This window comes from Phalacrocorax carbo, chromosome Z, assembly GCF_963921805.1.
Source record: "Phalacrocorax carbo chromosome Z, bPhaCar2.1, whole genome shotgun sequence".
In the NCBI taxonomy this organism is placed as follows: domain Eukaryota; kingdom Metazoa; phylum Chordata; class Aves; order Suliformes; family Phalacrocoracidae; genus Phalacrocorax; species Phalacrocorax carbo.
In genome coordinates, this window is record NC_087548.1 from 11,328,552 (window position 1) to 11,353,910 (window position 25,359).

Below are 25,359 nucleotides of genomic sequence, written 5' to 3' on the forward strand. Positions count from 1 at the left end.
CCAGGCCCACAGCATCTGCTAATCGAAGGCTTTTTTATTCAGTTGGTAAAGGGCATTAATAAGTGACTTAAAATGTATGTAAAGATTTTTTTCAGAATTGCTGACAGAATCACAGAATCCCAGGTTGGAAGGGACCTCAGGGATCATCTAGTCCAACCTTTCTAGGAAGAGCACAGTCCAGACAAGATGGCCCAGCACCCTGTCCAGCCGAATCTTAAAAGTGTCCAATGTGGGCAGAGTCAACCACTTCCCTGGGCAGATTATTCCAATGGGTGACTGTCCTCACTGTGAAAATTTTCCCTCTGGTGTCCCGTCAGAATCTCCCCAAGAGCAATTTGTGTCCATTCCCCCTTGCCGTCTCCACGGCACTCCGTGTAAAAAAGGAATCTCCAACTACCCCTTAAGTACTGGTACATGGTGATGAGATCCCCTCTAAGCCTCCTTTTCTCAAGGCTGAACAAACCCAGCTCGCCCAGCCTATCCTCGTATGGCAGCTTCCCAGTCCTCTGATCATCTTGGTGGCCATTCTCCGGACCCCTTCCAGCCTGGCCACATCCTTTTTGCATAGTGGGGACCAGAACTGGACACACTGCTCCAGGTGTGGCCTGACAAGCGCTGAGTAGAGCAGGATAATTACTTCTTTATCTCTGCTGGCGATGCCCTTTTTGATGCAACCCAGCCTCCTGTTGGCCTTCTTGGCCGCAGCAGCACACTGTTCGCTCATGTTGAGCTTTCTGTCCGCCAGGACCCCCAGGTCCCTTTCCATAGAGCTGCTCTCCAGCCAGGGGGATCCCAGTCTGTGCTGCACTCCTGGATTATGTTTTCCCAGGTGCATGATCTTACATTTCTCCTTGTTGAACTTCATAAGGTTCTTGCTGGCCCACTCTTCCAGCATATCCAGATCTCCCTGCAGAGCAGCTCTCCCTTCTGAAGTGCCTACTTCCCCACTCAATTTGGTGTCATCAGCAAACTTCATCAGGCTACACTTGATGCCCTTATCCAGACCACTTATAAAGATGTTGAATAACATTGGGCCCAACATCGATCCCTGGGGGACTCCACTAGTGACAGGTTGCCACTTGGAAGAGGAGCTATTTACCACCACCCTTTGGGTGCGGCCTGTCAGCCAGTTCCCCACCCACTGCACAGACCACTTGTCTAGGCCATAACGCATTAATTTCTCCAGGAGGAGACTGTGGGGGACCATATCAAAGGCCTTGGAGAAGTCCAACTTTTGTGTTAAAGGTTGTAATGGCTGCCAGATTGGCTGCTTATCTATCTGGAAACATACACCTACACATGAGATAGATAGAAAAGCTATCATTCTTTCCAGTGAGAATACTGCTAGGGACTACAATCCAAAAACCAAGTTAGTGTCATTTTCACTGTTTCTACTAATTTTACTCAATTAAATGAAAAATCCATACAATTACGAATAGACAAACTGGGCAGCCTGCATCATTCTCAGCACACTAGAGAAAGAACACTGAGTTGTGATATACATTATGAAGAAACTATATAGTACTCATTCAAAATTCATGTAGTTGTTAGAAGAGAAAAAATTGGGGACAGAAGTATAAAATATGGTAAAACCTTATTCTCAGCTAAAAGCACCACAGGCACTATGAAAATAAGCATTTTCCAGGATTTTTTGAGAAAGTCCCATCGAAGTTCCACTTAGACGTTCAAGCACAGTAAATCAATGATGTCATTACATGAAGGTTCAACAACTTCTAAAGCTGCAATGACATTTATGTATAGGCTTAAGCCTATCAAAACTTAGTTGGTGATATACCCATAATGTCTATTACCAGCAAGTAAGTGTAACTCTTCAAATTTTGTAACCGATTTTTTTATCAGCATTACATTTTTTAGAAAAAGTCTTTTATTAAGGTCATTTTAAACTGTCACTGGCATTAAGAAATCTTACAGGCTAATAGAGAGAGAGAGAGAGAAAGATACGTCAAAGCACTTACCAAACTGGCTAAGGACTGAGGACTGAGTAATGGGTGGTTTTAGATCCCAGGATGATGTGGCAGCTGTGGTAGTGGTGGTAGAGCTACTGTTGTTTTGTTGAGAGGTAAACTGACCCAATCCTGGAGATTTCAACTGGTCCAAGATTTGGGATCCAGTAGAGTTGGCCAATTTAGAGGATCCAAGTTCTCCAAAGCCAGAACAAAGAACTGCAGACTACCGAAAGACAAAAAAAAAGAGGGGAAGGAGTGGAGTTAAGTATTTAATAAATAAGTTGAACATATCCATAGGGTCAATGCCTACAGCTACTATTTGGCAGCAACTAAAACCTATTCAGCCCTAGATTACCAACAAATAACCAACAAGAAATTCAGCAGTTGTAGCATATGGCCAGATCCTCTCTGATTATCACCAACACAACTTCCACCACTGTGACTGCAATTAGACTGGTTTACTTGAATCCATGCATCTCAAAAGAGCATAAGTTTACTAATAGCTGCACAGATTTTCAGAGCATAAATAGAAGTGCCCAATTTCAAGTCCTCACAATTGACTCAGAAATAGGCAAGCTTCCACAAAAAAGTTAGATATGTACTTGGAAATAACAAATCATAGTTTTCTGGCATAGAACTCTTGAACAAGAAATAGTAAATTGACCTGCTCTCTACTCAAAAATTAATACAAGTACTTCAGGTAAACCAAGAAACAACTACTTAGCAAAACCAGAAAAAAGTAGAGAGAGTGTGTGTGTGTGTGTGTGTGTGTGGAATCAAGAATTCCATTTCTGCATTTGCTACCTGAATTTCACAAATACTGAAATGATCAGTACTGGAAATGTTGTTTAACCTGAAATATTTACTCATGAACAATATTTAGAAAGCATAAGATAATTTTACCAGACTTTGAGGAGAGTAAGAGTTTACAGCACTGGAGCTGCCAGTTACTGATGCCATCTGGGTGCTGTGCTGAGAATTTGTGAAGACTAGAGCTTGGCCAAAGCTCTGCTGTTGGGGAGCCTCAAATGAGTTGCCTTCTGTCTCTTGGGCAGAAGCCACAGGCTTTTGAAGTAGCGTTACCAAATCAATGCTGTAAGAAAAAGCAAAGTTTGGCTGGAATAAACATGATGATTAAGCTGTTCTGAAACTGAAGAAAGCACTAACAATACTAAAGCTGCCATACCGGCAACAGAATTATTACTGATTAATGGTCTTTTCAAATGTTGCTTGTCTGCCATACAAAAAGAAGTAGAATAGAGGTCTTTGCCAGGAAGTCATATTCTGGTAACTGAAACCTTCCACTACAGTTAAAATATAAATTATCTTTCCACTCTTTTCAAACATTATCAAATTTATGACACCATGTATCACATAAATAACCTATACGATTAATGTGAGCTAGTAACTGGGGGCAAGTCATAAAGGATACATTATGTTTAAGTGGATCCTGCCTGCAAGCCCATTATATATATTAATAATCCACATTCTCTGTATATCACGCTTTAAAAAGAGCAAGGGATCAAAGTCCTACCTCTGTACAGGGTGTGTATGAGGACAGTAAAGAATCAAGTCACATATGCAGTGATTTAGTGAATATGTGAGACATGGTAGTCACAGGAGCAGCAAAAATATAAGTTTCTCAAATAGCAGGCACATATCCAAAATTACTCTACCGCACACAAGATGAGAAACATGAATTCTTCTATTTAACATGGCTTACTAACCCCTACCACACATTTAGCACAGATTTCTTCAAGGAAAAGTAAAGCATTCAGACAATAAAACAAATATAATCCAAAAATTCTGACTTAATTTTATCCTAAATATACTGCAGGCATCGGCTGAAGTGCTTCCAGCACTTTTATTAGCATAGATTTCTTAATGCCCAAACCTTTCTTATGGCAAGTAAAAAAAAAAACCAAACCACCACAATTTGAGCTGATGAACTAAAATACTTTCTGACATTATTTGAGGGACATCCATTGGAAGAATATTTGCATTAGAACAATGAACATGGGAGCATATCACCTTTAAAAGGAAAGGAGTATAAACTGTAGACTAACTGCTACCACACCTCCACCTGATCACATCCACATTATAAGGGAAAATTTTGCTGCAGTCTGGAGTACAGCAGTACAGCTGTATCAGGATGTTTGGGACCCTTAGGCCATCTAGTTTTCAGATCTCATGCTATCCAACTACTGAAGTCTTCACCATGCAACTTCAACCTGCCTTGCTGGGACCTACGGCTAATGCAGGCAACTGATTCCATAACATCATCAGCCAGGCATTTGGTGAAGACAAAGGCAAGCAAAAGGAAGGCAGCAACCGCCAAATTTTTGGTTCTCTATCTACACTCTGTATCATCAGTTAAGGCAAGTAATTGTGATGCTTACCAGGAAATTCACCTTCTTGCCAACACAACCTTTTCTGTTAATATATTTGTCAAAGCACTATATTCTGAATGCTTTCTGCATCTGCGGGGACAGGCTTTCCATCTCCTGGACAGCAAAGCCAGAGCTTTCTTTTCAACAGCAGAAAAATTTTCTTCCCAGCTACTTTTGTTTCTGCCTGTAAGCAGTCTTAGTGCAGAAGACAAGGTCTTCTCAGTACTATGCCTGTGGATTTGATACTTACGGCTCAGCTCCCGTAGTCAATCATAGGTAACACAGGAACCCAAAAAGCCAATTGTTTGCAAGCAAGGGTTTTGCAGTTTTGAAATTAGCTTGACCGATCTCTGACCTGTCTGAATCTTTGACCAATCGCTGCCCTGTGTCTTTATTCAACACTTCATATATGCAAGCTAACATTGTGTCATGGTTTATCCACTAATAGCAACAAAGCACCACAGAGCTGCTCACTCACCCTCCCCCACCAGTGGGATGGGGGAGAGAATCAGAAGAGTAAGTGAGAAAATTTGTGGGTTGAGATAAGAACAGTTCAATAACTAAATAGTAATAATAATAAGCTGAAATGAAGGAGCAGGCAGGGAGGAAAGAAGGAATGGGGAAGGAGAGAGAACCCAGGAAAAACAAGTGATGCAACTGCTCACCACCCGCTGACCGTCCCCAAGCAGCAAACACTACCCAACCCCTGGCCAACTCCCCCCAGTTTATACACTGAGCAGGACGTCCTGTGGCATGGAATATCCCTTTGGCCAGCTGGGGTCAGTGGTCCTGGCTGTGCCTCCTCCCGGCTTCTTGTGTACCCAGCGAGCACGGGAAGCTGAAAAGTCCTTCACTACTGCAAGCACGACTTAGCAACAACTAAAACATCAGTGTGTTACCAACATTATTCTCATACTAAATCCAAAACACAGCACTGTACCAGCTACTGGGAGGAAAATTAACTCTATCCTAGCTGAAACCAGGGCACATTGTGTCGCCAAGCAGAAGGTTTTTAAGATGTAGGGAAAACGTGGAAGAGCAGCCTACCTTTGCCCAGGAGTCACATGATTCTCAGCTGGAGCAGAGGAAGCGGTGAAGACTTTTGTTTCAGAAAGCTGAAAAAGAGATGGGGGAGGAAAAGGTATTTTAATCATACAGATGCTCACACTTGACTGATGAAACATCTGCAGAAATTCCATCTGGGTCATGCACTTTCAAGACAAAAGTCAGACTGCCATAATAACCAGTTATGCTGCAGCTCTGCTTAAAAAGACAAAAACATTTAGTCAAACTTCAGGAAAGTCTTCCTCACAGAATAAAGTACCAATTTAATTACAGTTTTAGAAAATCTGATCTACTGAAGACAAACAGTGGTATATGAATGTAAGTACATCAGCTTGGGCAATAGTTCAACTGAAAAATATACCAGTAGAAAGTAATTAATGTAACAGCTGGTATATCATCAGTGTAAAGATACCTTGTGCAGACATAATTTAGGACACTCCATAGAACAGCTCTGATAAATCTTGTTGCAGAAGTCTAACACACTGCATCGTTCCCACTCATTTCACGTATCCCTGTGTTTTACATTTCAGCTCATATCACCTGCAGAGGCAGGTTTGCGCTCAGGTACATACAGTGAACCACCATTCACAGTTCCTTTTTGGCATTTCTGCTAGGGGCAGCAATAACATCTTAAACTGATTGCTCTGCGAGCATGAGTCTGAAAGCAGCAATAGAGAGAACCATGTAATTTCTTATACTAGTATAACCAGTCAGACCATCCACAGCAGAAAGCTGTACTGCTTTAACCATGTTGTTATAGCAAAGATAGATACTTGCACGTGTAGCTGTGGGGGGAGAGCTGATTGGCTGGGGTTTTATGGGGAAAGGGGGTGATTTTGGTTTGTAGGGGGGTTGTTTCCTGTTTGGTTTTTTGGTCTTTTGCGGTTTTTTAAATGCTTTTATTTTTTAAAAAAAGTAGTAGTTAAACAGCTACATCTTCCTACGGATAATTCATTCGTATTGACTTGCAAATCAGAATAGGTCTTAAGCCAGTACAGGTTAGGTTTAACAAGATAGAGATATGCACATATAATAGTTACATTTTAAATTAAATTTGCACAAAATCACCCTTAACTACTTTGGTTTAGCTTTATATTTAAGCTAAAGAATAACTGACCTATTCAAATACTCACAAAGAATCCCTGTAGAATGTAACATTTGAATACAGCTCTTCCAGGAAAATATGCATTTTTAACTGCATACATTGCTAGCAACACGGTTTAAAGGACATCATGAACATGAGACATTTTAAACTGCCATCCCCCATGCAGCTCTACTGAAAGCACATATATTCCTGAACACCATCATCTGATTAGGATTCTCCTGTGAAACCCTGTTGATTTAAGCAGGACACAAAAGGGCTGACTGGGAGCAATCGCTTACCACTTGGAGGCAAAGTTTCCTAGCACCCATTTATGTGCAACACACTGTTTCATAAAAAAAATTAGTACCACCACAGTTCCTCCCTCCATTTCCTTCCCTACCCTTGCTGCCAACACAATGAACTTCAATCCCATCTTTCTGGAACAGAACTCTGTCCTACTCATAAAGCTGCGAGCCTGCAACTCTTATGTACTGACCAAAACGAAGAAAGAATATTCAGCTCAAGCACATTTGCAGTTTAAAATGCTGCTTCTCTATTGTTCAGCCCCTTCCCTGCTGTACGTGTTACTTTAGAACAACGTGTACTGTACTTTTTGTAGTGTTATGACACAGTGTTACATGGCACAAAAGCATCAGCTAATGGCACGAGCAGCACCCTATGACCTGCAATTCCTTGGTTAAAGATTAAGTTCTCTGCAATGTCAACAGTTTCTTATGTTCACATAATCCACAATAAGACTGTGGCCAAAACACTGATGAATCCTGAAAAGTAAACAAATCAAGGAGCCTGAGGATGTTTGCGACGACTCAAAAGCACGCTTGACATATGAGAGAAAACGTTCTCTTCAAGGGAACCAGTATGCGAGGTGAAAGTCTCTAGCTACCAGCTCAGCTATACTGAAGTTTACACTACACCCTGTGGCAAGCTAATTGCCACAAGCTCCAGTCAAGCACCTAATTCAGAAATCTGCTGGGATTACAGCATTTGTCAAAAAACATATATCACGCAGCAGCCACTGAAAAGTTTTATTACGCAGACTTATTTAGTATTTCTTAGAAGTAGTATTATTGGCTCCTAAGAAAGTTACTTATGGTCACCATACACTACACCCACAAATCATTCACTGAGGCTTTGGCATTATCCCAGAACTGAGTAAACGGTCTTGAACCATTTGCCTCCCACTGGCCTCATAAGGTATTTCCTCCACCTGCAGTGAAATCCCTGTGCTTTTCAGCTCCTATTCCTATTATAAGAATCATTCTTCAGCCACCAAACAAGACAATATATATTTAACAGCTAGCTACCAGCTCCTATGATCAGTTGATAGGTGAGGAGAACAGGAAAATACACTCTAGCATCCTCATAAAAACTCTGCATCAGCAAATCAGAAATAACAAAACCTTATTACTGTTTTAGTATGATGTACTGAAGTTAAAGACAATAAAGCAAGTTCTCATGCTGCTTCCTGGTAAAGGAAGCACTCCCACTAAAACACTTTTCTTCCTTTCCTTATATTTTTTGTTAAGTATTGCTATAGTTTCAAATGAAAACTACAACTACCAATATTGTAAAGATCATGTTTGCCTTCATCCACTTTCCAGCAATTTGTATGTATTCTATTTCTCCCCTTCTGATAGTTTCTGTAGTCAAACTTTATCTTCTTTAGCCAGAAGAACATGATCACAATTTGAACAGGAAACCCAGAGCCATCTACAGTACCTCAACATTTGTTTGGTGCTTCATTGTCCATGCCCTGCCGATCCCTTCAACAAAATACGACCTCCTATTTTCACTGCAAGTAGTTTCCACTTTAAGAGCACGCTGACAACCTACTATACTGGCACAATACTCACTACTAAAGACAAATACCAGACAGGACTATTAGATCACAAAAGTCTAATCTTTCTCAGGTCAAACAACAAAATTTCACTCACCTGCTCCTAACTTGTACCTGCCTAGAGAACACCACATTTAAATGAAAATATTCTTCAGAAAAACACCTGGTCTTTATCTGAAGACAGCAAATACATCAGCTTCCTTGGTCGTTTTAATCATTAATCAAGAATGATTAAGTGACAGGGAAGAGTGCCTACAGGCAAAAAGACTACAATAGAGTTTTTTTGCCACAGCATCAGCCCTTTAGGAGATCATGCTGAGACATTCTTTTTTCATAATCCACTATGATCCTGAAATTTTTTCAGTTGCTGCTTTCCAAAAAACAGTCCCTTGTACTGGAGGTGCGCCTTTATTCCTATAAAACCAATAGGCGCTTGGCTATATTAAAGCATTTTTCATTTGAACAAGTCAAGTCTGGCAGAGGTCCATATTTCTCCACATGACTGGCTTACTTTAATTGCCATTGCAATAATTTGGGGATTTCCCACACATTTTATTCAGCAGTGATTTTATTTTTACTTCCAAATCATTGATAAAGACACTAGATGGCATTTGGCCTGGGACTGGATTCCTTTATAGTCCTCCTAGAAATGCCCACGTTTAACAATAGTCCTCCTGCAAAAGATCTATTTGCCAAAATTTGCAATGCAGATTTTAATCCACTTAATGTGTTTTATGATAGCATCTAATTATTTTAAAACAAAAGAGGTAGATCAAATCTCTTACAAGGACATACTCTATCTTCACAGTTGGCTTGTAATTTACTTGAAGACCAAGATCAGGTTTATTCGAAATGGACATATTTCCATAAAATAACACTGAATGACACAAGCTGTACTCTTACACTTCTGTTATTTTTTTTTTAAATCAGATAAATCAAATTTTCCTGTATTATTTTTTCTCCAGGCATGTTTTGGGCTAATGTGTGTCTACAGCTTGCCATTTCATTCACTCTTTCTGAACATCAGAACATGAACAACTTTCTCCTGGGTTACACAGATCTTTCCAGGACTCTAAAATTAATAAAAATTAACAACAGGCTAGAGATTTCATCTGGTGCTCTTTCAAGATTCACGTCCAAATTACTCAGGTTAATTAAAAAAAATTCTATCCCTAGCTGGCATTGCTCAAGCCCCCCCCCCCCCCCCGCCCCATACTACAAATGCTGTATCGTACCAGCAGCAAACCAGGGTAAGAACAAGGCCAGAAATTTTCACTATCCTTAGCCCTTAGTTCACCTCTAGCGTCTAGTGCAGAAATAGAGTACAGGTTTAAAAAATATGCCAGCTTTTGATGGCAGTAACTGATACAGAAAACCTAGGAATTTTAGAGTTTCTTTTAATGTTCTCAAAAGAGACAGCCTTCTCATTAGGTAAGGACAGAAATATTCACACGTTTCTAGGGATAACACTGACATGCCACCCCACAGGATGAGGCAAAAGGGATGACTTCCAAGACACTCTCTTATTCCTCTGAAAATAAACTTCAAATAATGGATATTCCTATAAAAGATGAAAAACTTCTTAAAAGTTAAGTTTTCCTTTCCACAGTTCTTGATACCTCATTTGTTTTCTGAACTGCGTAAGGTTTAACACAGTAACTGAAAACTTAAAATCACAAACACGATTTTCACATGTGATGACCACAAATGCCAAATATTTTGCAGACATGAAGACATCTCTTGCCAGGTAAAGAATGAGAACCAAAACTGTTGTAGTACCTTAGACAACACATCACAATGAAACAACAGAAATGAAGCAATTATCTGCTAACTTTAGCATACTGCTAGCTCTCGTTTTTAACAGTATGAACAAGAAGTCAACTAAGTGGAAGCACGATGCTTTTTGTTTGAAATCTACATAAAACAGGGAGTCTAAAGTTGATAGTAAGCTTCAGCACTTAATTACATGAAAGTCTTGTGATAATATGGTTTTAAACCCCTACACAACAATAGGGGGAAGTATGCTATTAACTCCAACCAGCATTAAGCGGTGGAGAACTATAATTCACAAATACTTGATTTAGGATAAAACTTAAAATTTTATTATCTATGTATTGTCCACCCAGCAAAATAAATATTTCTTGATTCAATTTCTTTTAAAAATAAGCTTATGTAAATATATATATTTTTTAAACAGGAATTACAGCTAAAAACACAGTAAGAAATATCATTGCATGCATACAGCAAAATCTTACTTTGAACATTTAGTTTTCTAAGACAATACAGAAACACTGAAAAGGGTAAATAATCAATTGGTCTATCCAACAAGGTACACTTACATCTTCATTCCAGTCGTCTGCTGTCCATTCTTCTATGGAGTTTTTCCACGCCCCTATTGTAATTTGGGGAAGCAAAGAAAATGGTTACAAGCTAAAAGCACAGTGTTGTATTTCAACCCTTCTGCCTTATAAGCGAGGAGGTGGTGGTTGGAAACATAGGAAGTCCTCAAAAATTTGTCTGCAGATTTAAAATTTTGGGAGGGTTTGGTTTTTCCCCATTAATTTCTGATTTCAGGAATTTCTTAGCCACTATGGTACCAAACAATTTGCAGGAACACATTTCTGTAACCAGTGATTAATCCCAAACATTGGAAGAACCTCCTCCTATGTCCCCCCCAATGACAGAGTGAGAGGTTACTCCACCCTCCCATGGGATCTCCTACTTTCATGCAAATTCATACAGACCCTGAACCAAGCACAACCACAACACCTGCTCCAACACCCATAATCCTGCTTCCAACATACTCAAATTCCAGACCCAAGCTACGCCTCTGGAGGTTCCTTTCCAAACTGTTAACCTGCTCTTCAGAGCAGACCAACCTCAATCCCTTCCCCTGATAGAGGAATTTTATTTTAAAACATAGGTAATGTTTTAATATAATGGCAGCAGAAGAGTCAATAAGCTTCCACTGTAGCTGCAAAACACCTCCTCCTATAACTTGTGGCAGAGTTTATCTGGCAAACACTGCGGTACAGCACACAGTCCACAGCACACGGCAATGGGAAAGCTATAGGAAACGATCCTATAGATGCAACAACCTGATCCCTTCCATAGGAAGCAGCAGGCAGAGACACACAAGAGCAATAAATGGACTAAAGCCTTGCCCACCTGCGTAAGCATAGGAAAGGTTATCCCAGCAACAACCAGAGCTTTCATTTAAACTCATAACCATGACTGAAGAAAGCACCAGCAGTAAAGCTCCTGCTACCATCTCCTTTGACCAAGTACAAAAGTAAAAGAACTACTGCTTTATTCATTTCCTTTACTTAACCAGGCACGCTCTGAGACATATTCATCCAGAAACAAGCCCCGATGAGAACATCAAATTCAGTTTGTACTAATGATATCCTGAAGAAAATGGAATTTTCTGCTAATAACAATGAACCATGTAAGCCTGGCAAAACAAAATTTGGTGGTCAGAGAAGGGAGCTGAAAGAGAGGGGAAACATTTTTTTTACAACTGTATCCTTGAAGAACAATTGAGAGACTCAAAAAAGGAAACATTCTGCCTCAGAAGACACTGAAAGCTTGGTGATAAAGTATATAGTCAAGGAAGACAACTAATTGGGATGTTTATGTATGTTGATAAGAACTAAAACTAAGTGTACTTTAGGTGAACTATCCTCATTATAAGAGTAAAAATCATGCCCATAGGCCAGAAAACCCCCTACTCAAATAAGCCCTTCACTCTCTAAGCATGCATGGTAAATTTAAAGGGAGCTGTACATTTAAGATTAAATGAGAAAGAATCTAACCAATAATCAGCTGAGGGGCAGGCATATCAGCTGTGACTGATATTTAACTGTCTAAATACCTTGTAGTTTCTTGGGGCAGTGTGCTAGCCTTGTAGAGTTACCACCTAGCACCCATCTTTGCGCAAAAATGAAATTAATGAAACACCTCCACTCTGTGAGTATTTTGGTGTTTTGCACACCAGGTGAACGAACCCAGTTTTTTGGGAAAACACTAATGCCACCACTATGTTACTACATTCTTTTGTACACCTTTACAAAGCAATGTCTGGTCAGGGGAGGGTCGTATGGCACAAATCCAGTGAGTCAAAGAGGCCTACCACAAAGACATACACACCGTGGAAAGAAAACAGATGGGGTTTATACCTTGGAATCTAAATTACTTGTCAGGTCTTGAGCAAGGTAACAACCACTCTGTGTTTGCTCTCTGGAGGAATACAGAGTTGCCTGAAACATCTTGTGCTTACATGTTACCATACAGACCCTAACCAGGAGGTTTCTACATGCTGCAAAATACCAAGACACTTGAAAAATAACTAATAACCATATCCAAGCACAGCAGAATTACTACAATGCCTCAAATTTCTAGGCTAATCCACATATTTCCACAGAAATTTTGGAAAGGAAGAAAAGTCCAATGAGCAAAGCATTTTAGAGAAACAGTTGATTCTCTTTCCCTTCTCCTGACCAACACAGGATCCCTTCCTCTGATATTTCTTCTTTAAAGGAAAAGATCCTAGTAATTGCCCTGCTTATATTTATGTCCCATTAGTCAGAGCGAGGTCTGCCTCTGCAGAAGACAAACCTCATGTTGGTGCCAGAACTCTAACAACAGAGCTCAGAGTCTTCTAAAACAAACACAAAAAGAGCTCAGAGAAATCAGGCCCAACTCTTGAGCATCCCCCACCACCTTTGGGAGACCAAGCCTTTTGGAATAACACTTGGGTAATTTTCCTGACATTCAGTTTAAACATTTATCTGCTGCTCCTACTTATGACCATCGTTCTGCGCGTTTACTCTTTTTAAATACTGAACACAACCTTTCACCCTTTTATTAATTCACCCAAGCTGCTAAGTTTACTGTTGTTGCTTATTAACACTCTACCTTCCCAACTCAATCCTTCCGACCTCAGTTATTTCACTGCTTTTCTCTGCATTAAATCCATTTGCTAATGCCTTGCTCAGATTGATGGGATTCTAATTCTGGTCTTGTCACAAGTGCGCCAATTTCCTTTTAGTCCAAAATCCACCTTGGCATTACTGCAACTCCATATATCCTTTTCCAAACCTTTGCCCCCAAGCCTTGCAAAGCATCACAACTTAAAGAGTTCACTGTTTTCCAACAAAATTGTGCTTTCTGTTTTTAAAGATCCTTGCCACAGCAACTTCAACCTAGATGGCAGTGACTCTTTCCTGTTTTCCTTTGTACCACGTCTAGTTTTAGGAAGTTATAAAACCAATAAAACATATACTATACGTTTTTGATAAGTCTTCACCTATTTTCCTCCAATTCCTCACTTCCTGTCACTCTAGTTTTTTTCCTTTATCGAATAATCAGCCATAGATATTAGCCCCAGAATGATTTTATGTTGGCCTACCCTAGACTTATGTACTAATCTTTCTCTTCCAGATTACATTCGCATTCTAGAATGACCTGAAGAGATCTGAGTGTGCTTTCAGAGCGTGTATGGGGGCAACTACATTTTGGAAATAAATTGTGTATTTCTCTTTAATTGAAAATGTTGATCCTTTCCCAGCACTGGCTTAAAGAGGAAATACTTAGTAAATACTCAGAACTCTACAGAGTTTCTATTTGCATGATATCTTCAGAAAACATTCTGATACGCAAAACTAGTTTTGTTTCTCCAAGTAGTTGCCCACTTATCTCCTTTTTAATGTAACTGCAGCTGAAAGACACTTATTTTCCAAGTAGCTAGTATGAGCTAATTTTGTTTCCTTTCTTTTTAGACGAAAGAAGAAGTAGGTCTGGGTAATGAGGAATAACGAGAGGGATTTCCATCCTGCCCTTCCTCTGTGTATGCTCTTATTTGACATCCTTCACTAGCCCACTGCAGGCTTTATGGAATTCCATACATTTACATTCCCCTCATTCACATCTTTAGGAACTCCACATTGACAACTTAATACTGGGATTGTTGGTTTGTAACTAACATTACCAGCACTGTAAATTAAGGAAAAAAACACAACTGCATAATAATATTTGTGACTAACAATCCAACAGCTGAACTTTGTACAACCTGCTTCCAGTCCCACACCTTGCCTTCCCCTTCTTCCTACCCCTGCTCCCATCTAAATTCCCAGTGCTCTCTTTTCTGCTTTAAAATACTACCCCAGCTGCAGCCTCCTCTAATAACTCTCAAAATGCCTTCCATCACAAAGCTGAAAGTGTTTCCCACTTGGAGAAAATTAAGTGGTTCAGTTTTAAAGTCTACTCTTTTTAGAGAGATCTTTTTACCTCAGGGACTTACTTCAGACATTCCTATGCCTTGTCTAAAAAAGAAACACTGTAAAATAAAACACACTTCCTGTAGTCACATATATAGAGAGACATTTTTGTTTTGTCAGTTATGGTGCCTTTTCCATTTTAAATTAAATTAAGATTAACGGCGAAGAGGTACTGCACACACAAAAAGAACATTAACACTTAACTAGCTTACTTTAAATTTCCACCAAGCAAATGATTTTGCAGGATCTCAAAACACTGACACTCACTTATTCATAACCCTAAGAACCATTACCCTGATGAGGCACAGGAAAATTCCTAAATGCATTCTCTCACCTTCTTCCCCACACCATGCTCCCCAACCTCCCTTACATGCATTAGGTTGCATTACTGAAGTTCAGTGCAGTTCTCGGTGATATGAGCCTCACAACAAAAGCACATTTGGCATCCAAGAAGAAGTTCCACACATCAACTAGTACACTCTGAATTTCCACCAGTGTTTGCTCAGCAGAAAACCCCTCATGTAGACACGTTCACACTCTTAGGAGAATCTGTTTAGCCACAGCAAGCTACTCTTATTCCTAGGCAGAATTCTCCCATTACTGAAGACATGCCTACAAGAAGGATCAGAGGTTGCCATAGGGGAGGCACGCTAAGGCTACCCAGAGTCAGCAGGAAGGATCATAAAACATTTGAGCTCGCTTGGGAAATGGAGCACAAAAAGTAATTCGTAAGCCACGGCCTTACGGTTGCATTCATTAATAATTAACCAGTGAATTTTCTACCTCTGGTCCAGTCTCCTCGTGCCTTTCTTGTATTTCTTCTTTCTTTAGTTAGTTAACTTTATTGCTTCTGCAATACTTGCGACAACATACCCTGCCCTCTGCTACAATATAGAAAACAACAATATCAGTATTCCTAGGGGAATTTAAGTCATTAGGTGTCCTTCTAACTCATTATCTAATGACTCATTTGAAAAGCTAACATGAATGAAAGTAAAAGGTGCATTTCTGTGCTATAGCACCGAGTAATTTCAAAAGTAATTCCTTGGAAAGACGAAATATTTGGCAGAAGAGCTCCCTTTCAACCACCATTAATATACTCAGTGCCACTCTCCCATGCTGGACCAGAAGGCACTCAGAGTGGCAAGACAGCTACCTAATAAGCCCTCCTAAACTCAAAGCCTGTTTTTGTCTTCTCTGGTTAAGTGGAAAATGGCTTGTATGAAGTTCAGGAAGCTGCATCTCAAGAGGCTCACAGCAGAGCTCAACGGAGCACACCCTGGTCTCCAGTATCAGACTTTTCCTTCCACACTTGGCACAGGGGCTGATGAAAAAAATTATCTGAGGAGGCTTCAGAATGAACAGATCAGAAGAGTTACCCTTTGCTGGCATTAAAAAACAAAAATCTCTCCTACCACTCGGTGGTTCCCAAAGGTGGACAATAACATACGCAGATTTCTCCATCCTGACATAGGGTTTCCTTTGTGTTCATCTCCTGTCATGGAATATGGGAAGCAGCAAGGTATCCTGTCTTCACAATCACAGACGAGCAGGTCACATTCTTCATTTCTGAATCACCACAAGACCACTCTTAAGTGGCTCCTTTCCACACTATGTCTGTCTCTTGTCTTTAGCCAGGAGTGTACACTTCACACTTGAAACTTCATACAGAAACTGAGAGCTGCCTCTTTCTTCAGACTGACAGACTGCTCTTTTGGCTTCCGTTCAAGTGCCTACTTGTGCTTTAATTAATAATTCTTCTCTTCAAAGGTGGCAGATCTTGGAACTCTCCTCCACCCCAGAGACTCACATCCTTACATTCCTGTATTGCACAGGTGAGGCTTCCAAACCCATCCCAGAGTCACTGAGTGGATTCATATTTGTAATGAGTTTTTCTTTTCTTTTTCTTCTTCTACTTAGATATTCACACCCTAATGCCTAAAGCCTGCGGACCAATCACTTTTAGTAGGACATACTCCTTAACTACATTAGATGAGCTCTTAAGCAGTACTTAAGGTATCTAAACAGTTCTTCACACACCAGGTTCTTCCAATAACTCTTCAAATCCCTTTGTCTCTTAAGGGATGCTAGTACTAAAATAAAACACTCATTCTAACCAGAGTGTCACTGAGGCTACAGCATGTGCTCTGCACATTAGTAGCAGTTAAGCTATAAAAAGGAACTAATATCTGTGTAGTGAGATGTATTTTCAGAAGTTAACTGCACACTAACAGAATAGTTATTTTAACTGCAATTTGCTACAGGTCTTCATTCCAATCCTTCCACTTCTTGAAGCATCTTACCAGTTCCATCATCTGCATCATTCTGACCAGTCTCCCAAATCTCTGATTTTGTCCCAAAGCCATCAGTGGCAGAAGGCTCCGTATAGTCTGCAGGGTTAAATGTCCTAGAGTTTTAAAGTTAAGAAATGGAAGAGAACACATGGGTCATTCAATGAACACAAGTGTCATCGTTTTTAGCTGAAGCTGTATTAGATTTAACATCTCGATTTCCACATAATTTATCTTGATAGTTTTGGTTTTAAAAGACATTTTTCCTCCATGAGCAGACATAGATAAAAAGGGAGAAGAGAGAAAAGAACTAAGGAGAAAAAAGTGAGGAGACTGGAAAAAAAATTATTGTAGAGAAACTGAACAAAAACAATAATTCCTGAAAGAGCAGTTAACAGCATACCTCCTCGCCAGCCTTATAAAGCATTAGTTTATACACACAACAATAAGCCCCTCTCAGCTGATAGTTTCTCAGCAGGTGGCTGACTGATAAGAAACCAGTATCATATCCTTTCAGAGCACCAGACCTGCGCAGGACGGGAGTCGGATCATCAGTAAGATTATATCAGAACGCACTCCTGACAAAAGTGCCAAAACACACAGATACAGCTAAAAGGTGAAAAAGGATTGTTGAAGGAAAACCTCTTCTCCATTTATCATCTAGAAGTATGAACAAGCATTGTTAGAGAAGTAGAAGGAGCCTCATCATGACATCACTGATATTACATGAAATGTCATCAAAAGGCAAACACTGAGTGAAAGTAGTGGAGACTACACTTTTATGAAGCAGGTTATTCCAACAGAACTGAGAACAAGCTTTATAGCTGCTGAGTAACTTTAGTTTCTGTTTTAGGGTCCATGTATGTCCAAAGAGCTAAAGTAGGAAACATCAAAAACAGAAGAAAGTTTACAATCACTAGGCTTTCTGGGTTTATATACAACTTACACGTTCTACATTACACTGAAACAAATCTGTTTTTAAGTTGTCCTAGGACTCTACGCACCACACAGAACTTTCAGTCTCCAAGGCGCCATGTGGCTGCTACTGATAGGTACAAAAAGTTCTCCAAGTTGGAGATATTAACATTGAGTGAACTTACATTAGGTTTTATAGGTGTCTAGTTAGGAAAACTGGCTTAAGACAAAAATAATCCATTAATCATCTACCAGATTTGTGAATTTTTGCATCCATATTGGTTTATCAAACATACAGCAATATTAATACATACAGTGGCAATACTGTCAATTAATATTGCCACTGAGTTTGATCCTTGCCAAAATCTGTACTCTGCATGTTTCTTACCCCATGCCTTGGGCTGAAAACCTCCCCGCTCCTCTCCCTCTGCCACGTCCAAACCCTAGGAGAGAAAACACCATTTAACAGCAACAGCAGAGGAGCCGCCAATCACTAGTCTGTCACATTAGAAAATACTATGGTTTAAGAAGAAAACTACTGTAGTTAAAGTTAAATATAATTTACTTCCAAAATTTCCTCATAGGAGAATTTGTTTCGCTTATACACACAGTAAGCCACAGTTCATCTAAGACTACGTGTTTTAGTAGGACTTGCCGTTCTTTTGCTACCTTTTCTGTAGCTAAGGAAGTAGCTCCAGATGCCAAGGACTTACCTAAAGACCCATTCCACATGAGACTGCTATTGTGAAATCATCAGACATTGTTCTAAGTTTTGGCTCTACTTTCTCACTCCTGCCTAAGATGCTTTAGAATCCCTGCCTCCCTATGTACCCCGATCTCTCAAGAAATTCTCCTCACAGACAAGGAGTGACAGGGAAAGTTTAAATACTCCATTTGTTTCCTTCTCTTACTCAAGCCACCTGTTCACCCCTACCCTCCTGTGCTTCTGCCAACCTGCAACGACACATTCCTTCTGCTTTCCCCTTAATCAGTTACTGACATTGAAAATCACCCAGGTCAAATTACTTAACTTCCTTGTTATCACCCACAAAAAACCTCATTTCCATTTTAAGAACAAATATTTGTTGACTCCAATTTGGTTACCAGCCTCAGTTTACAAACTTCTTGATACAGTGAATGGCTTCATTTTAACACATTGCATAGTGCCAACAAGACACAAATGTTTGCATTACTGAACGACCCATAAAGTACATGTCTATGTAAACTGTTAGAAACTATTTCTTACATGAGGCGTATTTCTATATAGATTTTGCACGCGCCCCCCCCCCCTTTTTTTTTTTTACCTCAAAATCTGAGGCTTTTCCAGTTTGTTGGGGTTTTTTTGAGGACGACTATGAATATTATTTTATATTAAAAGAACAAGAGGAGGTCAAGAGCTGCAGACTGAGAACAAAGCAATGCTTATTTTAATAACAAAAGTATGTGGTAATTAAGTCACCAAGCAATTAGAAGTTTATCAAAGCACAGAAGTTATAAACCTAAGTCACCAAAACACTGGTTGACCAGACATCAGCATTACCCATCATAGGCTGCTCAAATTCGGATCAGAATTACCCATTATTTTCAGGGGACCATCTAAACTGAGTAAGAGCAGTAGCTCCAGGACACAGTAAAAGCAGTTTAGGAAGTTCTTATTTTAATGATTTTTCCTCTCCTCACCACTCGCTCTTCTCCCTGCCCTAATTCACTGTCCAAGTGTTAAAAGACATTTTTGACCTCTAAAATGTCTACTACGTACATTTTCAAGCACTTCTAAGAAGCATCAAAATAGAAGGATAGCTTTAGCCATATCTTGATGAAAGAGTTTACCGATATCCTATACAAGATGACAACTGCTAGCTACAGAGGAACCATGGAAACTAGCAGAGGAAGGATTCCCATCCAGCAATACACAGTATTTTGGTGGGACAAGAACAGGCCAGGCCTGCTATCTCTACACTTTCCCCTCTTCGCTCTTTTTTCACCATCAGTTGGAGAGAAGACAGACAGAGGTTAGGAAAGAGGCAACAACAGCTGCAACCCAGCAATTGCCATCCCTCTTCACCAAGCCCACGTGTGAAGCTCTGCTCTTTGCTCTGCATAAACAGTGCCCCACACGCAGCTGTACCCAACCGATTGTACACTCAGCCCCTGAACCTCTTTGCTCAACCTACCTATTCTGTTGCTTTTCTCTCCTTCAGCCACATAAAATCCCCAATCTGGGAAGCTAATCCATGCCACAATGCAGTCGCAGCTCTAGGATTCACAGAAGTCAGTGCACTATGGATTATCTTTCTATCCAGTAAATTTTTAAGAGTAGAAACAGCTAAACAAGTTTATATGGGGACACTGTAGGGGACATCTATGTAATGAATTTACTTCCTACACCTACCAATAGAGCATTAAACCCCATTTATTAATGATGCACAGAAGAGAAATCAGCAGTTTTTCAACTAGCTCAGCTACAAGACCCATTGGGACCTGTGAATGACAAAAACAAGTCAAGCAGAAGTATCTCTGAGTGAGGTGGACATCAGGTAAAGGGAGATGAGCTGGAATAGCTATCATGAAAGTACAAATAGATGTTAGAAGAGGAGGTAGGTCTCCCCAGTCTCCCAAGTGCAAAAGCCTGAATGAATAACCTTAGTATATTGAACAGAAGATGAAGTTTTAGCAAGTAAGGCACGTGTAGGATGCCTTACCAGCATCAGCACAGCAAACTACTAGCTAAAAACCTGCAGTAAGAGCCTCTAACAATTTTAGAAATTGCTAGAAAGAAATCGTGTTGTTCCTGAAGTTCCATGCACAGTTATAGACTGCTAGCCAGCAAGAGCTTTTTTTTTTTATAACAGGTCACTTTGAAAATTAATCCTGAACTTGAATTTCAAGTGGATTCCCTAACTTCATAAAGCTGTGTCTATCCTTTTTGTCAGAACTGAAATTAAGTTTAATCAACAAATGCAACTAAAAGCATTCTAATTAAGACAAAAGGGAAGTACCAAACCAGTGGGGTTACAGAAAGCACTAAATTCAAAGCTAGAAAAGACACCTACGAAGAACTAATTCAAAACATGGGACAGTAAGTAGTCACCACTGAAAGACCACCCTGATTCAGACACGGAATCTCATACATCATGGTCATTAATGCAGGACGCCAGTGGGAAGGGCTCATATTCTCTCTGGCACAACCAGATCACTAATATATTCTTAAATTCTCATGCTAAGGAAAGTACTTCTCTCAGCCACCAAAATTAAAACATGGCCTCAAAATAATTAGAAGGCACAGCCTTCTAACACAGCAAAGTTAGTCATGAAGCAACTATGAACACCCATCAGGTGTTTGCAAAGGTGCTTTTTAACAGTGACTAAAAGGTCAGTGAGCAAATGGGGCTTCACCCCACAATTCAGAGCAGGGACCCAAATCCTGAACCTCCAATCCCACAGTAGCTTAAACTCATTTAAATCAGAACTACTACAACCAAGGTCTTTCTCACCAGTGATCACAAGCTCTACCCTCTTTCCTGCACTGACAGTCTTGCACGTACCAGTGAGTAAGCACCAAACCACTACCAGAAAACAAAATTATTGGATCACTTTTGGATCAGCTCTCTGAACCAGTTTCCTGCTTGTTACCTGCCAAAAAACCTGTCACCTTTATACCAGGATAAGCCACAAAAAAACGCCTGTCCCCAGCTACGATGCTGCCAGCCCCCTTTTTTTCTTTTTTTTCTTTTTTTGCTTGGTTAGTTTTAAACTTAGATCAATCCTCTGATACAGTTCAAATGCACAGGAGACAAACAGGACCAATTCCTCCCAGCAGTCATGCCAGGTTAAGTTTGTAACATAGAAAGTATAGCTTTAACACTACTCTAAAAAGATGCATATATATTGTTTAGATCACAACAGTCAATATTTACAAAAAAAATTTCCTGTGGTAATTCACAATCAGCAATTCTCTAGCAACATTTTTATCTATGCACAAACAAGAACAAGTCGCTTGTCAGTAGTTCAGTATATCACCTAGCGAGTAAAGGAAAAGCTTTTCTTCCAATCAATCAGCATGGGGAGCACAAAAGCAGGTGACAGACATCAAGCAAAGAACAACATTACTGCCCTGCCTCATAAACCCTCATAACTCTCGTCACATTTCTTCATATTCCTTTACACTTGGATCTACAAACAACAGCCTAAAGTACCAAGGCAGCACTGCTTGCTCATTTCTGTTCCAGGAAACCAGACTGGGGAACTATGATTAAACTTCATTCTGATCAACATTCCCACCACCACCCCTATCATCATCTAAAATGATGAACTCTTTAAAACATGTTTTTGTTTCCTTTAACATTGTAAGTTTGCAACTGCGTATTTTTGGGGTCTTTTTTTCCTGCTCTCTCAGTTGACTAGGTTCACATTAGACATCACTTATACAATCTACATTTTTCTTTTCTGCAATGAATTCTAGATAAGTTAACACTTACATCCAGGCAGGTGGCAAGATTTTGTGTTTCCACTAAAACCCATTGGGAGTTCAATACATTCATAATCACACAATCAAGTTTTCACTCTGGTACCATACACGCATGGAAAAGATCGTTCATCTCATTCACACCATTTCTTACCCCAAAACAAACGCACACTGCGTGGGAGCATAAGACGAGTATGTAGTACCACAAATCAGATGGGCCTAGCCCATTAACTTAATAGCCTATTCTGTAGAAAATTCAGTTTGCTGAGCTTGCAGACCTAAAATCTTCCACTGCAACACAGGTGCTTTATTTCAGAACTCATTTTCACACTGACAAGTTTAAATTAAATGAAGACACTTTAAAGTTAAGAAAGAGACCTAAGAACAGCTGAAAGGAAAAGGAAATGCAGACTGCAAAGGCAGGCAACACCGTAGATTTGTGCTAATCACTGACTACACAGTAGCTGAACAGCCCTGGTCTCTGCTCTAGAAATGCAGAGCTAGCCGTCATGCCAGCAGACACAGAGGTGACAGAGGCTTAAGCCACACGAAGAGATAAGGAGGTGTCGTGGCTCACCGTCCGTTGGCAACTGAACACCATGCAGCCGCTCGCTCACTCACCTCACCCGTGAGAGAATCCAAACAGCAAAAGCATAAAAAAAAAACACCTTGTGGGTTGAGATAAGCACAGTTTAATAGTTACAATAAAAATACTTATAATAATGATCATAATAATAATGATACTATGTGCTGGTTTTGGCTGAGAAGGGGTTAATTCTCCTCACTGTGGGGGTTGCCTACCTTTCCAGCTTCCCGCACTCTGCCGCGTGGGGGGGAGGGGGGGCTGGGAGGGGCGGGGCCGTGGCGGGGGCGGCTGACCCTGACTGGCCAATGGCAGGTTCATTCCGTACCATGTGACACCGTGACCAGTATATTGAGGGGGGGCAGTTGCAGCTCGGGAGGGGCGCGGCATCGGGTCGGCAGGCGGCTGCATCGCATGTGGTTTGTTTTGGCTGTTCGTTCCCTTCCCCCCTCCCCCAGGGCTTTGCGCCTCTCGTCATTCTCCTTTACATTGCATTTCTGTTGTTGTTTCTTTTAATTTTAAATATTAAACTGTTCTTATCCCAACCCGCGAGCGTTACCCTTCTGATTCTCTCCCCCATCTACCGGTGGGAGAGGGAGCGAGCGGCTGTGTGGGGCTGAGCTGCCGCTAAACCGCGACAGTCTTTGTGGCGCCCAACGTGGGGCTCAAGGGTTGGAGATAACAACAGCTGCTGGTCACAGCACCACGTTGTCCTTTTTGCAGTTGGTGTTAAAGATTGGTGTTGGTTTGTTGAGTCTGCTGTGTTCTGCTGTGATTAGTAACCTTTTGCCTATAAGATCTGTTATACAAACACTCGTTTTCAGCTTTATCTGGGATTTGGGGTTTTTGCTGAAACCGTTACTGTACTTCGGATACCACCTTGTTGAGGCAATCAGCAATTATACCTCCTCCTCGGAGAGGTTTTATATGGCGGAAATACAGAATAGTACCTTTGCAACTTTGTTCTATGATGTCTGTGCCTTTGTTACAACAACCTTTTTGTATCTTGAACATCCTTGGGTGGGTAAGGTGCACTTATTGTTAGTTTTGGGGCATGTTGTTTTGGTTTTGACTAAGCAACTCAAGAATATCACCCAGAAACCTGCCCCGAGGCTTGACAGTTACGAGTGGCAGGGCATGTGGGATAGCATGGGCAAATACCTAGGGCAGTGGGCACCCCCAGTGTTTTGGAGCTTCACCCCTGAACAAGTGCAGAATCCTGAAAAACTAGTGGAATATTTGGACAAAGTATGTTGTTACGCTGAGAACTCCAGAGAGACATAGATAACTGCAACCTGCTGGGGCCTGGCCCATGCATACCGAGCCCTGCTCAACAGTATTCAGTGCCCCAAAGTGGAATAGAGTGTCTCTGGATTGAAATGCAAAGTGACTGGCACTGTGGTCACTCCAGCCCTGACAACAGGCACTGCAGCCACACAGTCCCCCACAACAAGTACTGGAAATGGTTCAGGAAATAAACCTGTACCAGTTGCCCCCATACACAAGACGAAATATTGGAAACGGACGTCAACTCGTTTAGAACGAGACAATGAAAAGGCAGGGTCATCACAGGGAGAGGGGAAAGAAGTCATAAATGAAATAGAGACCACCCAATCCTGTCCTTGAGCAAGTTGCGAGATATGCGAAAAGATTGTAGCCCTCGTTCAGGTGAGCACATTGTCACCTGGCTGCTCCGATGCTGGGATAATGGGGCCAGTAGCCTGGAACTAGAGGGAAAAGAAGCCAAACAATTGGGATCCCTTTCTGGGGAAGGGGGCACTGACAAACCGACTGGAAAAGGAACACAAGCCCTCAGCCTCTGGAGGCGACTCCTGTCTGGAGTGAAGGAAAGGTATCCCTTCAAAGAAGATGTTACATATCACCCAGGAAAATGGACAACTATGGAGAAAGGCATCCAGTATCTAAGGGAATTAGCTGTGCTTGAGGTGACTTATGGTGACCTGGACGATCAACGGTCATCCAAAGATACAGATGAAGCCGAGTGCACACGACCCATGTGGCGGAACTTTGTACAGAGCGCGCCATCTTCGCATGCAAACTCATTGGCAGTGATGTCCTGGAGAGAGGACGAGACACCAGCGGTGGCAGAGGTGATTGATAGACTCCGGGATTACGAAACAAATATCTCTTCCTCGCTCATCTCTGCTGTGGAGAAACTATCCCAAGAGGTCCAGCAACTCAAAGAAGATATGTCCTGCTCCCCACCTCGACAGAGTAGTGTCTCAGCTGTTAGGAATAAGCATCCTTTGGCTCAAAGGAGGGGATACACACCACGGGTCGCCCTATGGTTCTACCTGCGTGACCACGGAGAGGACATGAGGAGGTGGGATGGCAAGCCTACCTCAACCCTAGAGGCACATGAACTGCAAGGAAGAACAGTCACTCAGGAAGGCTCTTCCAGGAAAGCTGCTGCTCCAGTTTCCAGCGAGCAAGTCCCCAGAC

The 25,359-nt window shown here is 41.0% G+C and overlaps 1 protein-coding gene across 7 annotated transcripts in view; it reads right to left on the minus strand.

Annotated features, from left to right (window-relative positions):
- Positions 1-25,359, minus strand: part of UBAP2 (ubiquitin associated protein 2) — a 158,216-nt gene that overhangs the window by 85,633 nt on the left and 47,224 nt on the right. For 6 of the 7 annotated variants that reach the window (XM_064437758.1, XM_064437755.1, XM_064437757.1 and 3 more), the window contains 6 exons: positions 18,237-18,291; positions 16,946-17,049; positions 10,704-10,756; positions 5,405-5,472; positions 2,871-3,060; positions 1,977-2,190 (listed from right to left, as the gene is read on the minus strand). In XM_064437758.1, coding sequence (XP_064293828.1) covers positions 1,977-2,190; positions 2,871-3,060; positions 5,405-5,472; positions 10,704-10,756; positions 16,946-17,049; positions 18,237-18,291 — 684 coding nt within the window. The remainder of the gene's footprint in view (positions 1-1,976; positions 2,191-2,870; positions 3,061-5,404; positions 5,473-10,703; positions 10,757-16,945; positions 17,050-18,236; positions 18,292-25,359) is intronic. The other variant, XM_064437761.1, reaches the window with a different exon arrangement.